At 37.6% G+C, this 17,945-nt stretch overlaps 1 protein-coding gene and 1 non-coding gene across 3 annotated transcripts in view; both read left to right on the top strand.

The window, feature by feature from the left end:
* POLA1 (DNA polymerase alpha 1, catalytic subunit) overlaps positions 1–17,945 on the top strand; it is a 200,871-nt gene that overhangs the window by 30,766 nt on the left and 152,160 nt on the right. For both annotated transcript variants that reach the window (XM_049835189.1, XM_049835190.1), the window contains 7 exons: positions 743–918; positions 1,335–1,464; positions 1,801–1,920; positions 3,005–3,101; positions 3,643–3,767; positions 5,574–5,723; positions 5,951–6,073. In XM_049835189.1, coding sequence (XP_049691146.1) covers positions 743–918; positions 1,335–1,464; positions 1,801–1,920; positions 3,005–3,101; positions 3,643–3,767; positions 5,574–5,723; positions 5,951–6,073 — 921 coding nt within the window. The remainder of the gene's footprint in view (positions 1–742; positions 919–1,334; positions 1,465–1,800; positions 1,921–3,004; positions 3,102–3,642; positions 3,768–5,573; positions 5,724–5,950; positions 6,074–17,945) is intronic.
* LOC126053314 (small Cajal body-specific RNA 24) lies at positions 3,363–3,493 on the top strand. Its single transcript, XR_007510330.1, has one exon. It is a non-coding gene; the product is annotated as a small Cajal body-specific RNA 24 (non-coding RNA).

Genomic DNA, 17,945 nt, shown 5'->3' with positions numbered 1-17,945 from the left:
TGATGAGTGTTTGTATGACTTTTATTACAGTAATAAGCTAAACTAATTTTCAAGTTAGGCTAATTTAGTTTACATATCTCAACTAGATGATGGTAATGACAGATTAATTGCAATAGTCTTTACTGTAACAGTCTTTGTCTGCTGTAACTGTAAAATGAGAAAATGTAATTTGGATTGATTGGTGAATCATCCCATAGAGAGCTGCCAAGTTAATAATTCTGTAGTTCTTAGTATGTATTTGTTCAGAGGACAACGTGTGAGGCTTGGAGTACTGAAGTGCTGAATGTGGCTGTGTTCTTGCTTGTTCTTGTCCTTCCTAGAGGCCAAGATGAGTATTTGTGTGTGGTTTGTTCTGTGACTTCTTTGTCCTGCTGTTAGTACAAAAATATCCTTGGAGGAAAAGCAAAATCCACACCCATGTTCTTGATGGGACTATTCTATTTATTGAAGAAAAAAAAATAATGCATGACAGTTTAAGAATTAAGATCTAGCTATTAATGAGAGTTAAGTATCTACTACTTAATATCTACATACACTGAAAGATACCATGGATTCCTTTAGGGCATAGTTATAAAGCTTGAGTATTAGTGGTATGTAGTAGACTATTAAGATTATTAGAGTATTTGGTGACCAAATTACTTGACTGAGTCCTAGACGCTTATATTTTGGATAGATGTTCTTTGTTAATGTTTGTATGTTTCATTTTGTTTGGGTTTTTCTCTCCTTGTTTGATATGGTTAAGGGTCGAGGAGGGTTTGCTGAAAGGAATGCTACCTGTGGTCGAATGATCTGTGATGTAGAAATTTCTGCTAAAGAATTAATTCGCTGCAAAAGTTACCATTTGCCTGAACTGGTCCGTCAGGTTTTGAAAACAGAGAGGACAACAATTCTACCAGAGGAAATTCGAAATATGTACAGGTATGTTGCTGATTCTCGTTTTTAATCCTTCACTGGAAGGTAGAGGAGCTAGTTTCCCACTACACAATTTCATGATTGCTTATTTGATTTGTCATGGAGATGCTGACTTAGCATACTGGTATTTGAAAAGTAAAATATTATCGTAACAGTATTTTATAATGTTTCAAGCTACTCGTGGGTGGTGGCTTATTATGTGCGAAGCAGATTGATTTGTCAGAGCATTGGTTTAGATACACTAATAGGATATGCAAGCTTGAGGTTTGGAGGGTTTTTTCAATTAAAAGAGCTTGCTATGTAATTTAGCACTACTGTGCTAGAGATACCACATGTTCCATAGAGCATGTAGGTCTAAACTACTAGAGAGTACAAAAGGAGGATGATTTTACTTTACTAGGCCATCCCTCTTCTTTTCCCAGTGATTCTCCTCGCTTAATGTTCATGCTGGAAAACACCTGGACAGATGCCAGATTCATTCTCCAGATCATGTGTGAGCTGAATGTTCTGCCACTGGCCCTTCAAATAACAAACATCTCTGGGAATGTCATGGTACATTTTTACTACTTCCCCCTGCCTCGCACTGTCCCACAAAAACAGTTCTGTGTTTTCTGTGTTTGAATTGCTAGTTTTAATTTGTAAACACTAATTGAGAATATATGATGCTGTAAATTTTTTGCTGTGACAAGTGTGAGAGTTTGACGATCTGGTCAAGTAATAATCTAAAACTTCCATAAAAATATCACATTTGACTTTTGTGTGTGGTGATGATACAGAATAATAGTAATGCTAGGTGAACTTACAAATAGTTGAAGGATGTTACTTAGTCTCTTTTTGTGTTTCAGTGTTTTCTATGCTCTGCTTTGAACTCTTTTTTTGCCTCTATAGTCAAGGACAATGATGGGCGGACGATCTGAACGTAATGAGTTCTTGCTGCTTCATGCATTTCATGAAAAAGACTACATAGTACCGGACAAACAAGTTTTTAAAAAGCCTCTGCAGAAGCTGGTGGGTCCAGTTTTTCCAAGATTTTTTTATTAAAAAGAAAAAAAAAAAATCTCTCTTTTGTGTATTACTGTTCTGTGAGAGCACAGGAAACCCGAACATAGCCAGTTTTAGATAGAACTTAATGTTACAGCTTATGCTTAGTTCAAAATACTTTTTTTGTTGGGTTGATAATGGAGAAATGTATGGTTTAAAGGGACAGCGTAGCACCTTTTCCATTGTATCACAGATCTATGGAAACTCAGATGCTCTTGTAGCTTAAAACTGAAATCAGCTAAGTACTTGGCTGCGTAGGGAAATAGAAAAGAAGATAGTCTGTGTTGCTTAATAGATGCACATTTGCCATAGACTTATTTTGCTAATGAACAGTATTTCAAGTATAATTTGTAAGGTGGGTGATTTGAGAAGATGGGTAAAATATCCAAGGGTTTAAAAAAAAAAAATATTCCTTTGGATAATACCAGTGTAAATGTATTTTTATAAACATCCATATGTTTGTTAGTAAACAAATTAAAATTTGAGAATGTATTTGTATTTCACTATATTTTGCTTTTTGGTTTTACTTTTAAATAAGTTCAACAGCAAATTCCAAAACAGTAAGTTCTGTTGATTGTATTGTTGCATCAAAGCAGGGCTGGAATTTTAAGTGATTCAGAATAGCATTGGACAACTGGGAGAAAAATTCTTACTACAACAAAACAAATAGCAAAATACTCTTTAGGTCAGTAATAATGTTTTTAGTTGGGCAGTAATATTTCTGGGTCATAAATTGATTTTATTTCTTTTCCCCTAGTCTTGACTTTTACAGCCATCCAGAAAATGCTTACCAGTGCTGTGTTGAATGAGACAATTCCTTAAGGTCTTTGTAATCTCGTTAGCAGTTCCTATAGGAGTTGGTTTGAATGCTGTTTTGACATGTAGCGAGCTTTAATAAGGACCATGATAAAAACGCCATGTTTTGCATGTATTTTAAAAGGAACTCTGTGCACTGGCTCCCAATTTCATATTTGATTTGCCAAAAATAACTCCTCCAACAGTACAGAAATCTTGGAGACTAGATAATGACTTTTTTAAATGCCAAATGTAGGTGGATGAAGATGAAGATTTTGAAGATCAGAATAAATCAAAGATAGGGAAAAAGAAAGCAGCATATGCTGGGGGCTTAGTCTTGGATCCCAAAGTCGGTAAGATGTTGCGATTTTCTTTCTTCTATGAAGTTAGAGACAGGTAGGTTATATTAATTCAAATAGATTGCAATGAGCACCATCTGTGTGTCTTGTGGGAGTTTGGTGTGGTGGCTTGGGGGAGGTGTTGTTGCATAGAAGAAAATTCCCAACATTGATTGTGGAATTACTTGTTAATGGGATGGTTTTTTCTTAACCTTTTGTGAGAAGATTATGGTCTTGTGAGGAATTAGGACTGTATATCTGTGTATAATTTTCTAATGGACACGTAAGTTTTCTTTCAGTTTCTCCTCTATGTGGGGAAAACTGTACAAGTGTCCTATAGTAACACAGAAGCTATCTGTTCAACTCTGATGAGTTAATGGGGTTGGATCGTTCCACTTCTGACAGCTTTCTATAATGGGTAGTGGTGCATCTCAACAGCTACTTTAAGGCAAGTGTGGTACAATGTATTACTGTCACTTAAATATTAATTGTGGAGTTGGATTAAGTCCTTAGGGAGACTGAGTAATTATGATTTTTGTTTTAAACTCTGTTTTAGGTTTTTATGACAAGTTTGTTTTGCTTCTCGACTTCAACAGCTTGTACCCATCGATTATCCAGGAGTTTAACATCTGCTTTACCACAGTTCAGCGACTGTCATCAGAAGCACAGAAAAGGGCAGAGGTTTGTGTGCTTTCACTTGTGACTTAAGTTACACTGTCTTAACTTTAGTGTGTTTTCTGTAAATCAGCTTTTTAAGAAATTGTTCTTTTTCACTGTTTATTGGTGTGTTTTTTTCCCCCCTCTCACACTTAAAAAAAGTGATTCTTGTTTAGAGATGCATTACAGAAAGTTTTGGTTTGGGACTTCTTGAATATTTTATGTCTGTCATCTTCCTTTCAGTAATATGCTTCTAGAATCTTGGTATCCTCATGAAACAAGATTTTCAATGAGGCTCTATTGGCCCTTTTCAGCCCCAGGTCCTCCTAGCAATTTCTGAGCCCCTTGACCAATTTCATCCTAACTTGGTAGAGGCTTCGTAAAGTTAGGTTGCCACAGAATTAATGCAGACATACCTGAATGACGGAGACAGAAGTCTCATGCTTCTGCCTGGAGGAAAGAATGCAATATGACCTCAATCCTTATTAGACATCAGGAAAACCACGTGAGTGCCTTGGGGGTATGTGTCAGGAGGTGTCAGTTGCAGTACCAGATTCATGGAAATTTCATGCTCTTTAATACAGCATTAAACTGTATTAAACACAACTGAAAAACTTCCTGAAGGTGTGGTTCCACGTACTGTTTTCTCAGCAGCTGTGTTGGCCATGGCTTATCCACGGCTGCTTATTCTCATTTCCTCAGCTGTACTGGCACAGTTGTTTGGAGCTGTGCTGTAAACTGAAGTAGTGAGCTGATCAGGTCTAAAGGTTAAGCCTGAGGATTTATTTTCAACTGGTATAAGCTCACAGGTTGAAATTAGTGTGTTGTGCATAAGTAGTTATGGCACATAGTTAGTCCTATAACAACTAAAATATCAGTGCCATAGCAGAAACAGGGAAAAAACTATGTGGAACTCTGTCAGTAAGTTCCTCCAAACTCTCTGTGGATTTACCCTGCTTTCTTAAATGTGCTTTAAACTGAAGCAGCTCATTTTGATTTCTAGCATGGTATGATATTTAATCCGGTTTTGGTGTAATATCTTGTTATGGTTCTTCCCAGACTGCTTTACTAAACTTGCCAACCTCATAGTATCTCTATTGCACTTTCTTTCTGTATTTCTGTCTCTTTCATTGTGCTTGAAATGTCTTTCTATTTTTGCTAGGCAACCATTTCTTCGGTTATGCTAATAAGAAGAATGTGTGCTTTCTGTTTGGTTGTTGTTTTGCTATAACCAAGAGTTGCTTGGGGTGGAGTTTTCATTCTGTTGTTACTGTCTGTTTCTCTTTGGTCAGTTATCTTTTTCAAAGTATCAGTTCCACAGAGTGTGTGCTCCATTTTATAGTTCTGAACACCAAATGTGATAATAAAAAAAGGATGGAATTTTTCAGCATGGGGAGAATTGCTTGTGTGTGTGCTTTTCTTTCTATTTTTTATAGCTATCTATATATACCTAAGAGTGAGTGTGTGTGTGTGTTTTGTTTATCTGGATTTATATACACACACATATATAATATATCTATAAAAAACACACACACATTGGAAAAAAAAAATAAAAAATCTTTGTGCTACTGGTCCATGTGTCTCTTGGGTTTCTCCCAGACAGAGAAAGGCTTAGTCCCTGTCCCCCAGCGGGGACTAAGTAATATAGTTAAATACCACAAAAAGCCTCTCATGCTGCTTGTTCTGAACTGTGCTTTGGGCGCTCTGCAGGAGTAGATAACAAGCTGTGTGATTTTTTTTTTTTTTTTTCCCCCCAAGCTTTTCACTTAACACATTAAACACTAATATTTAAGCAAAAAAAAATGATAAGCAGTGGTGATCATTTGACAGGTTGAAGAAGAGGAAGAAATTCCAGAGCTTCCGGACCCATCTCTGGAAATGGGAATTTTGCCTAAAGAAATCAGGAAACTGGTGGAGAGAAGGCGACAAGTTAAGCAGCTAATGAAACAGCCAGATTTAAATCCTGACCTTTATTTACAGGTGTGTTTTATGGAACTCCTTTGATTTTCCTTCCACTCCCCTTAAGTGCCCTGATCAGCCTTGCAGAATAGGGATGATTAGTAGTGAGCACTGATTGTAATGTGCTTTACTTTCAGCCCATCATTGCTGCAGACTATATAAAAAGCTGTGAATGTAATTGTGAACGTTGAGTTTTGTTCTCTGTTGCCTATGGTTGTACCATTTTTGTTGGTTATGTTTCTTTTCAGTATGATATCAGACAGAAAGCTTTGAAACTCACCGCTAACAGTATGTATGGCTGCCTGGGATTTTCCTACAGCAGATTCTATGCCAAGCCTTTGGCTGCTTTGGTGACACATAAAGGGAGAGAGGTAAGTCATTAAACAGGTTACACACACATGTAAAAAGGGTGAATTTAAGCCACCTAGTTTTTCATTGAATAGGAGAATGGTCTTGTTTTCAAACCTGCTTTTGGTTTCAGAACTGTAGTTTTTATCTTGTACTGCAGATGTTGGAGAAAAAAAATGAAACGTGTCTAGAAAAAAATCAGATAAATGTGTCAAAAATTACGACAAGTCGAAGGTCTAGCTAGAGTCTTATTTTGAATTAAACTGCTTAGTTTCAATGGACCAGATTATGGTGACAAAAAAATTAAGGCTGCTTTCACATTTTCCTTGAATTTACAGTTCTGCTTGATGGATTAGTCTTTGATTCAGTGGTATGCTTCAGCTTTAGATGAGCTTGTCTTTGGCCAGTCTGTCCTGTGCCCTGGTATGCTGAGTTCCTAAAACCCTCAAGTTTGTGACAGGGCTAATTAATCACATGGTGACAATGGATTATGTATCGGGGCCTTATTTTCAGAAAATGTTTGTTTGTTCCATAAAATGAAGCTTTGCATTAGCTTCAAGAGGCCAGATTTTATTTTAAGAGTTGCTCTTAACTTTATAGGCAAAACTACTCTTGCTGTTGATAAGGATGACAGCTGAATACAGATCACATCAATTTGATTTCAGTGGGAAAAATAATCATTAAAGATCCAAAATGTAACACTGATATACAGAGAGAGAATATATAGAAGAGAATACCAAGCAGGAATCGGCAAAGGTGTGGGGAACAGACATGACAGGATGGCTGGTCAACCTTTTAGTTGAGCCGGGAGATGGATGAATTCATGTCTATGTTCAGAGGCACATACTGCCTGTGATGTGAGGGCACAGCTGTCCTTGATGTGGACTACCCAATGTGCTGAAGGTCCATTTACAACCCCCAACTGATGTGCATAGGGGCATTTTGTTTCTGATAACACATCCTTGTTTGTAAAAGTCTTCCTGTCTAAATAGTTCTCTAGAGATACCCCACATTTGCTGTCCTCCTAATTGATGTAACCAATATGTTTAACCTTACACACGTGTTACACTAGGAAATAATTTCCAGGTTTGATAACTGTAAATGCGCTATGCATCCACGTGAATTCAAAAGTTGTTTTCTTTAAGGAAGTGGTATCTTTGTTGTTGTTGTTCTTGTAAGATTCTGATGTATTTATCTATCAGGTTGGTATGCAAGGCATTTGAGTATCATAGCTTTCTATCTTCTAGTAGTATTTTACGAGTCATGAATTTGACTTCTTGGTTTTTTTTATGATCTCCATTAGTCATATGGAGCACCTGTCACAAACTGGGTATTGTATGGATTCTTGGGCTTTTGGCCTCTGTTAAGGGAGAAACATACTTTTTGTTTGCACATACAGTTTATTCTCAATTGTCTGTGACTTAGCAGTTATGAGGTAATGGTGCATGAAATTTTGGTGTTCCTGCATTATGTTCCAAAGTGATGGTGAAATGGGAAAATCCTGAATAGGTGGTATAGGATGTGCTAGGTAGCACTTTGAGACACTTTCTCTTACATAGTTCATTTTTGGTTGGGAAGGATTTCTTACCTCTGAAATTCTGGTCGTGCTAGACCTGGGCTTGCTTCTGCCAAGCCTTTGCACACATTTGAATCTCCAGTTTTGTAGTTGCTCTGAGTTTGGGGAAAAACTTAACACTGTGGCACCGTGTTGCCTGAAAGTGTCTTGACCCAGTACCAGTCTAGAAGTTCCTCTGTGAAACAGGGCTGCTGGGAGCACAGCAGAGATGCCAGCCAAAGTCTGTGGGAGCCAGTCTGCATCTGGCAGCACTAGTGCTGAGCTCAGTAGGGCACTACTGTCTTGGTAAGTCTTTTCTGTGCAATACAGCACCTCCTGTAGAGCTAAAACTATCTTTTTTCCCATTCTCTGAGATAGATTAGTATTCATTACTCTGGATACTGTGGAGATAACAAACTTTTGAAAATTCGAGAATTTTTCAGGATGAGCTGTCATTTTGTGGTTCTGTGTGAGTAGGATAGATTCTGATTAAATACACTGTATATGCTCTCTTCTGCAGAGCATTTTTAGGTAGGTAGTAAATAAACACATACAGCTTTATTAGTTCCTTATTTCCTGAGCAGTAGTTTTTGCTATCAAAGATGACACCTTAGTTTTCTGGGGTTTTTTAAGTTGAAATATTTAATCGGGAGAAATACTACTTTAAAATTTTATATTAGTCTTTCTATTCACAGGTTTCCTCTTACCACTAATGCTAATATAAAAGAGGTGAACATTTAGTATTAGGAGATTTGGATTCTCTCTATGCAAAGGTTAATTAAAAAATAACTATTATGGAAAAATGTGCTTAGTCTAAATTTAAATGGCCTTTTCTGATGATCAGTAATTGATACCTTTTTTTTTTTTTTTTAACTGTTGTGGAGGGGACCTGAGTAAACACGGGTAGTCTTGTAGATGTCTAAGTGAGAAAAATACTGTGTGGGATGAAAACTGAACTTAATATTTGCACTAACACAATTACAGTTCAATCCTAAGTCTTAGCAGAATAATTGAAAGTGGGAAATAGATATTTCAAGTTGAAGTTCTTGAAGCTCATCGTAGCATTCAGTTTTGACATAGCTGAGAGAATGAGTTTTGATGACTTTTTAAATTGCTGCTTTCTAATTGTGTGACTGAAGACCCTTTCACTGAAGCTGTAGGAAGATTGAGTACTGCAAGCGACTGATGCCGAGTGCTTTGTACTACCTCTCGTGGACTGTAACTTCTCTTTGTGCTTTGGCGATGCCAATGCACTAAAAGTAGTGGAGCTACCGTGGAGTTCCTTATGGTGACTAAAAATTCTTGTAATTACACATTGCCATTTTTAAAACTTGCTTATAACTATGCTAGTGTTTGATGTGTCTACTTCATTTTGGTGGCAGAAGTATTAAATATGCTATGGAAAGGCCATTTCTAAAGCCTGATCACAGTGCTAGGACAAAGCGTAATCCATAAGAGTTTAGTTCTCTTCAGTCAGCCTTGGCGAGATAGGAGCTAGTTCTCAACCTTTATTTACCTTAAGACATGCAGCAGAAATGTAGCAAAGCCTTACAGCTCTGGCCATATGTAGGCTGGATCCTGCAGAGAGGTTAGTGTGTGGGATTGCAGTGAACGAGATGCAATTTACATGGAGAGTGGAGTAATAGTAGTGAGTATTCACTAGATGGCGATAGAGACCTTGAGATCATTAATCAATTAAGACTTTCATTTTTGTCACCAAGTGTTTTAAACGTTGACTATCAGGTTTTTCAAACGGGTCCTCGTTTATTTTTTTCAGTTGTGGGTCATCTCTGGCAGGGAAGGTGGGCATATGAGTGTGAATTTGTCAGAATTTAGTGTATTGTACGTTACAGGTAGACTGGTTACGTTTTGGTGTATTTTGGAAGAAAAAAAATGGGCAAAAATTTGGGGTGGGAGGAATTTAGAACTATAGCTCAGATCTGTTTGACCTTTTTGGAAAATGTAAATGTTTTCCTGTTTTCATCATTAGAAATGCATCGGTTCCTGTTCTTACAACAAATTAAAAAAGAATTGTTTCTGCATTTGCAATCCAAATATTACATTATTGATCTGGAATGTGTGAGAAGGATTCCTGGACCTTCTCCCCCACCCCACCATGTTACTAAGCGTTTGCCTGGACATTGCTCTTGTTGTAACTACGGCAGTTGCTTGCATGGAAAAGTAATAGGAAAATATTTAATATATTTTTAGCTGTCCTTTAATGTAATTTAGCAACTGGAAACAAGATGAGTCGGTGTTTGTACAACCGGCCAGCTCTGCACTAGCAGGCAGTGTAAGGTCATGCCTTTCTGGCCTCTTTAAAGGACAAGTCTTTTGATGAAGTGTCAGTTGTCTGATTTCCCAAATGCAGGATGCCCTCTGCTGCAGGATTTTTCCTACAGGATAGCAAAGTTGTTGAGAGAATTTTATCTGTAGGCAGCTTGGTTGCTAATGGCTGCCACTCAAAGCTGAGGCCTTTTCCAGGTACTTGCTTTTTTCCACATTGTTTTTCATTGTTGCGTATTTTTGCCCAAGCAGCTAGAAAACTTGCCTTTGAAAGGAAAATAACATATTTGCTGTTTTCAGCAGTACTAACAGGTAGATCTAGTGTTATAGTATGCAAAATAAGAGGGGGAAAGAGGCAATTGGGTTAATTCCAACTTTCTCATTCAGATCCTTTAGATACATTCTCAATTAATAATTAGTTTAAGGCCGTGGCAGTCAAAAGGAAAGAATAAAAGCATGTTATTGCTGCAGTCTGGGAAAAGAATGGATGAGGGAGGAGAAAGATGAAGTGGAGAAAGATGAGCTCATTTTAAAAAATTAAGCAAGGGTAGGTAAGCAGGTTAATGGCCGTCTGTTGCAATTGTCTTCTGTAAAGAAATCCAGGCATCTCTTTTCTTGCGATTTTTTTTTTTTTTTTTTTTTTAAAGTCTTGTTCATCCAGGGAAATCGATCATCAGCTACTTTCTGTTAATTGCACCTAAAGCATTGGTTGTACAGTCTACAAGATTTGGCATGTGAATGGGGCAGCTGTCAGACTCCTGGTTTCTTCCATGTTATAGTATGGGAGAAAGGGAATTGTTAAAAGAGGGAAAGGAGCCCCCTAAAGTCTCATAGCAGCATGCTGTCTATGTTTAGACAGGGACTACAACATCAATGTAACATTTCTGGAAGACGTGGAACTTGATGGCAAAGGCTAGGCAAAGAGTTTCTTAATTGCTTTTTAAATATAAAAATGGCAAACTGAAATCTTACGAGAAATAGTGCTAAATTGTTTCAGTGCTCCTAAATGGAAACTGTTGGGGTCAAACCAGTTGTCACTGTTGTTAAATTTATCATTATATATGCAATTGTGAGCTAGTGAAAAAGCTATGTACGTTACTCTGCATGCTAATATCCAAAATGAGTTAGAATAGACATTTCAAAGGAGAGGCTGCTTACAGTCTGAAAATGCGAACTGAGTACCAAGTAGTAGAAAAATTATGGAACATCTTAACATTCGTTGAAATGAAATATTATTATTGTTAGTCAAGTGCATGAGATGACATCTGGTCTGATAAAGACTTTTGCATCTCCAAGAAGAGGAAATGAAACATTTCAGTTAAGAAGAATGGCCAGAATATTTTGGGTGAGGAGGAAATCAGTCTGGAGGGAAAAAATGTATTTTATTTTATTTTGTGTGGTGTGTTGGGTTTTTTTCCACTGGACAGAAAGGTTTTATTTAATGGATATTCACCGAGAAATGTTTAGGAAGATTGATCAGATTTGGATTGACTGTACAGCAAGTCAGATGAATAGAGAGACTTTCTTTTTTGTGACTGCTTATTTTAAGATTGTGCTATCTATCACAAGAGGTATGGTGCCTCTCACTTTCTGACTACTGATTTCCATGGATAGGTTATAGCAATTGCATGGCCCCATGGTGAGTTGGATCAGCCTGGTGATCTGAGTTGAAAACTAAGTCTGGAGGAAAACCAAATTGATTTCTGTTGGATCAATGACTCAGTGACTCACTGCATGCTCTTAGAGCTGGTAGAAAGTGGGGGCAGACCTGGTATGAGATATAAGGCGTCAGGCATGATCAGCCTTTTTTCAGCTCACACCTGACTGTGAAACTGCAGGGTTAATGTGGGGGTTTTGTTTGGTTGTTGTTTTGCTTCTCCTGTACTTCTGTGTTTTCTTATGGTTACCTATCTTGTATTTTGTTCCTGTCTTGCCAAAAGATACAGGTTTTGCTTGAGTCTTATCTTAACCTGGCTGACTAGGTAACAACAAGGTATTCCTCACCCAAAATTCTGGTAAAACTGAAAACCAGGGTACTGGGAGACCTTGAAGAGCAAGGTCTCTGCCACATTCTCCATATTTGAAATGTAACAGTACGGCCCCTTATATATACAAGTCATATGTGTTGGGTAGAGAGAGCTGATACCTCAGGATCAGGAGAGGTAGAGCTGTCTCTCGATATCCCGTGGTAACAGGAAAGACTCTCAGGTGTGCAGTAAAAGGTTGGAGAATGCACTTGAATCCTGCAACCCCCAAAGTTTGCCATGCTTCAGCTTTAGAATAACTGAAGAAATCCTTTAATCCTATCTAGAATACTGTAGGGATTATGGGATTCACAAGACAGAGATCCTTTCATGGTTCTCTTCTTCAGATACTGGCATAGAGATGTCTCATAAAAGGGAGATACAGGAGCACAGGAGCTTCACCATGAAGGTGAGAGCTTTTGCAACATCACAACACCATTTGTAAACTTCTTAGGTTCTGTTTTCAAACAAATTAATTTTTCAATACACACTATTAAGGTTGGAAGAATACAAATGCTAACTGCTGTCTTAATGTTTTTGTCCAGCCTGTGTATTTGTTTAGCACAAGCCTTTGCAGTTTGCATTTTTCTTAGTTCATTAGTAGCTTGCCATAAAATATTTTGGGTTTTGAGACTTAACAGAAGTTGTTCTTCAGGGTGTTATTGCCTCACTCATTTGCGTCATGCATTTATCTTAAATTGGATGTTGGCCTGTTATAGAAACCATGGGTTTGTCTACCTAGATGGTAATAAAGTTTTCAGAATAAAAGAGACTTCAAATTAGGGGTTAAAAATAATTTTCCTTTTCAAGCACTATTCCTAAGAGTATAGAAAAATGATCTAACTGAAGTGTCTGTCTCCCACGAGACTTAAATAAATATTCATACTGTCCTTCAAAGGTACGACACCCTGATCTCATAATCAAAAAGTTTCATGTATTTCCTGGGAATGTTGCCCACTGTGCAAAAGCTTGCTGTTGCACAAGAGACTGTGTTAGAAGCTTTTTGCTCCACGCACAATTACATGATCTATTCTTTATCCTCTTGGATGAATACTCATTTGAGCCTACTGGATCTGCTCTTTCCAGCTAATGATTTAAGGGTGGTGGTGATCCTACTCTGACATATAGGGAGAGGCTGAGAGCTGGGTTTCTTCAGTCTGGGGAAAAAAAAAGTTTAAGAATGGAATTGGTTGTGGTTTTCAACAACCTAATGGAGGCTATCCGGAAGAAGTCCGACTCTTTGCAGAGATGCGTAGCCTTGCACCAGGCAGGAGGTTGGGTTAGATGATGTCCAGAGATTCCTTCGAACCAAAATTGTTTTCTGACCATCAGTTTAGAATTTCCTTTAGTTCACACTCAGATTTATCACTAAGGTCAGCTAGATCCAACAGATGCAAGAGTAGCAACTTGGCATTTGAATTGAAGAAAACTAGAAGAATTAAGACATTTCAGCAGCGATACTTGTCTTACCAGGCTGTTTTGGTTTCAAAGCTTAAAAAAAAATTAAAAAATTCTTTGCGCTGAGTACTTCAGTTGCAGGTTTTGCTGTATAGATCAGGTCGTGTGGTTTCTTGCATGTATGTCCTTTCACTGGGCCTGTGCCAAGATTCATTGGCTTAATTTAGAAGATATGCATGAACAGCTTATGCTATTTTCAGCATTGAAATACACTTAGGAGACAGATGAAACAGTTTGTTCAAGACCTTTATTTATCTGTGGAAGGTAGACTGTCTCTGCTGCAGGTACAATACCTTGTAAGGATATAGGAGATCTTGGTGGGCAACACTGAGAATTCTGCTTCGGACAAAGGATTCTTGAGAAGTAGATGTAGTTTAATGAGCTGGGGCGTACATGATGTAGATCTTTTAATGTAAACAAGCAGTGTTAGAAGCAAGGAAACCTGTAAGTTGGGCATCTAGCCTAAGCTAATTTGTTCAGACTTCCTTTGTAGTAGAAAGAGGACAGTGTCAAAGCTGGATGAAATAAATCCCCTCAAATTTTAGAGCATGATAGGTGATTGAAAGGCACGTGAAGGCTTATTTTATGCTTGCTCTGTCTGTCTGCTTTCCTTCCAGTGGTTGTGCATAATGCAATGCAGGAGATGTTGCTGGTGGTAGGGTTGTCTTTAGCTTCGGGCTATGCCCTGTATCAAACTTACTGGGTAAGGTTTCAGGGAGCAGGATTAAATTATATATGTTGATATCTGCTCTACAATTTGATACTCTGTGTGTTTGCTGATTTGAGCCACTAGAAACAGTTGCTCCATAAAATCCTATTTCAACACCTGGATTAGTTAAAAAAAAATAATCCAGTTCCCTTTACCTTTCGTGTTTAGTCTGTTATGTTTTCATATGTTCTAACTGACAGACTTTAAAAAGAGCAAGACGTAGTTTTTTAGGTTGTTGGGGGTAGGAAGTGGTTCCCACTTGTGTCGCTGAAAAGCAGTGCTCATCAAGCAGTGCTCATCAAAAACGGGGAATGTCGGAATGTCATTTGAACCTTACTGCGGGGATTAGTCCCTGGCAATCATTTCTATGTGAGCTCGTGCTAGTCTTGGGGATTACGTGAGACTGGAGAAACTGTTTAAATTTGGCTAATGATGTTTGGTAAGCCCTAGTTTTAAAAAAAAAAAAAAAAAAAAAAAGAAAAAAAGGTGGTCTTTTGACATGTAGCCTTTATGAATGATGATTCCTGGTTCCTGCTCAGGTAGGGGCAGACAGCCATAGCCAAGCAGTTGCATGGCTGATTCATCTCAGATTGATCATGCCTTGTTAACTTCATGCTTTCTTTCTAATTACTTGTCTTGTTCATGAAACAGACTGGAAATTGGCGAGTTTAAACTATTGAAGTTATCAGAAAAAGCAGGACTGTGTAATAATCTACAATGATGAAGTTCAGGGTCATGTTTCCTGAAATGCCTGATAAAAAGGGTTTCTGTCATAGAGATATAGAAGACCTTGAGGTACTTTTTTTTTTTTTTCCAAGGAAAGTGAATCTGCAGAACAGTTCCCAGGGAGAAGGATAACTATGGTAAAGTAATCACTCTTTATATGGGCTGCTTTGCCCTTCAGTTTGGTACTCTGAATTGTTCTGTGTGCAGCTTCATTCTATTAGGCAATACCACAGTTGGCACACTAATAATTTATTTTGTATTTTCTCTGACTGATTTCAGTGCAAAGGATGTTTTCAGTTTTCATTGATGCTTTTAATTTTACTCGGATATCAAACTGTCACAGGCTTTGTTGTACGGCAATTTGGAATTGGCATGTGGAAGACTGCCACAAAACCACACTGACATCTCGGCCTTGTGCTCAAATGTATTGTAACTTTCCTGTTGGTTTTGCTATGGTTGGAATTTTACTTGTTGAATCCAGAACTTCTTTGGCTGTACCCTTTAATTTTTGAACAACCCAGATACAAGTCAATGACAGCTGATGTTTTGGTTTCGATGTGACCTCCTTAATTTCTCCCCTTTCTCCTTCCCGTCTCCCTCAGAACTCAACATCATCAGCATCTTTAAACTTAGGCAAAAACCGTTTTTGTATGTGTTTAGAAATCTGTTGGTTTCTTTAAATCATAATAGCTCTTCTGTCTTGATGTTTTAATGTGTATCATACCTTTTTTTTTTTTTTTGGTTCAATGCATAACTTCATATTTTTCAACTTGGAGTTAAAAGTAGTCATCCTGGAGCTAAAGAAAAATCAATGAGAAGCCTGTACTTAGACTGAGAACCCCTGCAGAAAGCTTTGATTAGAGAAAAGCTTTAGATCTGACTCTTATACACAATTGTCCATCAGGTGGCCAGTCATTCTGGCATGTACTACTGTATACCACAGATGCTCGAGATGGAAAAAGGTCTATTACATCATGTAGTTCATCTTCCAAAGTATGTATATAGTTACTTCAGCAGAGACATAACTCTTCATGGGTTGGTTTTCTTTTTTTTTGTTGAAGGCCGTTGTCCTTCAAGAAGCTACTTCTAATTTAATTTTGCCATGGCTTTTGATCTGATTGCTTTTTGTGATCACTAATTTTTAATAGATTTAAAGATGGAAGATGAGCCTGCCTTCAGTAGGAACATGTTAATTGACAGGTGTCCTGAAGTTCCATGTTCTTGGCAGTGGTCCAGGATGACAGAGCAGTAATGATTTAGAAACTGCCATTCCTTCCTGGTGAAAGGATTGGAGGAAATCTGTGAAGTTATTAACTACTACTTGCTTCTAACAGATTGTGAGAAGATCATTATGGTGTCTAATTAGTAGAGATTACCTCCTTTACACAGAATGCTTGGGCTTTTTTTAAATTGCTTTACATGCTGTCTTATGGCTCGCACCAATTTTTTTTTTCTCTCTTCTCTTTAATGTTCTGGATGGTTACTCTGAGGATTTGAGTAAGGGATCATGTTCCTATCTCTGTGTGGTGTAATTAGTACAGCTATTTAAATGTTATCTGGAACCCATTTACCCTATCTGTCAGTTGCTGCTTAGTTCAGTGGAAATGCTTTTATGTAAATCACAGAACAATACTTCTGACTTGTAACAAGATCAGGCTGAATTTAGGGAACTGAAACACTTCATCCTGGAATAAAAATGTCTTGCTGAATCAAGGTGGAAGATTATAAAAGCTGCCACTTTTAAAAAGTGTATTATGCTGACATATGTATATGTATAAATTGAATTAGCTGTGATACTCCTACAGTAGGAAACTTCCCACTGATTCTAAAAAATTTAGGGAAAAGCTGGCACACATGAAATTTTCCTCCCAATTTGCATGCTATTTGTTAAGTTGGACCAATGTTCCTTGATATCTTTTTGCAGTAGGCTACAATTTCTGTGTTTCTCTTAAGACCAGCTGAAGAGAATATTTGGATTTGATTAGAATATTTGGAATTGATGCCTGATGGGTGGGGGGGGCAGATGCTTTCCTTTTACTTCATTTCAAGTAATTTCTTAATGAAAGTGGTTCCTTCAGTGACTAGGAGATATTTGCACTTTATAGGGGTCTAATGGCATTCTTAATGATACTGATTGCCCTTAGGCTTCTGTGGAAGATTCTGTCCTAATCTTGGCTTATTTTATAACCACATAACAAATAAAAATTTTTTTCTTCCATTCAAATAAAAACAACCCTCCCTTTCCCCTCACTCTCCTTTAGTGTACAGACCTTTTGCCATCTGGTGGATCTTGAACTTTGATTTGATTACTCAAATATTTAAAGAAAATAATTATGAAAGTCTCTTATCTTTCATATATGAGCAAGTCATCTAGTTTTGGGTGGTGGTTTTTTTGTTGTTGTTTTTTTTTTTTTTTTTTTAGAAAGATGGGCTTCTGACATGCTGACCAAGGGAAGATTAATAAATTGTGGCTTTTGTTTGTGTCTCAGTTTTCAGCCTGGAGTGTAAGCTTGTGTCACTTTGCTCTGTCATAAATACTGTGTTAAATTACAGCAATTTTTTTTTTAAGAAACTGTTTGATTTTTTGCCAGGGATTCCTGAGCCATCTAGTAATAGTTTCAGGGATCCTATTCCTTCTCTGAAAATCAGTGCCAATTTTGGACTGTGCAGCTGTCCCAGTTTCCTTTTCGTTAATTTTCACTGTAGGAATAAATGTTTGTTGTCTGTTTATTATATTAGCTTATTTAAAGTCAGTTATTTCCTTCCCTGTGTAGATCTTGCGTCACTCCTTTTTTTTTTTTTCTTTTTTCTTTTTTTTTTTTTTCTTAAAATGGGAAAAGGAATAGATCTGTCAGAGGAGATCTGGATGGTAAAGCAGTATGAAGTGGCATTTATTTGACTATTCCAGAAATGATCCTTCTGTTATTCCATACAGTACTGCATAGCTTTTGGCTCAGCTGGTCTGCATAATAGGGGAGAGCCTCCCTGCTAAGCCAAGCAACTCCTTTTTGCTTTGAAGAGCATGTAAGGCATGCATGGTAGTAGATTATCACAATTATCAAGTATCAGTACTGACTTAGTATTTGTCCCTGGCCTTTTCCATCTTAAGGAAAGCCTGTTTTTGTGACTGTCTGTCT

Source organism: Accipiter gentilis, chromosome 32, assembly GCF_929443795.1.
Source record: "Accipiter gentilis chromosome 32, bAccGen1.1, whole genome shotgun sequence".
Taxonomy (NCBI): Eukaryota; Metazoa; Chordata; class Aves; order Accipitriformes; family Accipitridae; genus Astur; species Astur gentilis.
Note: the sequence above shows the minus strand (reverse complement) of the source record. Positions and strands in the feature narration are given on the sequence as shown.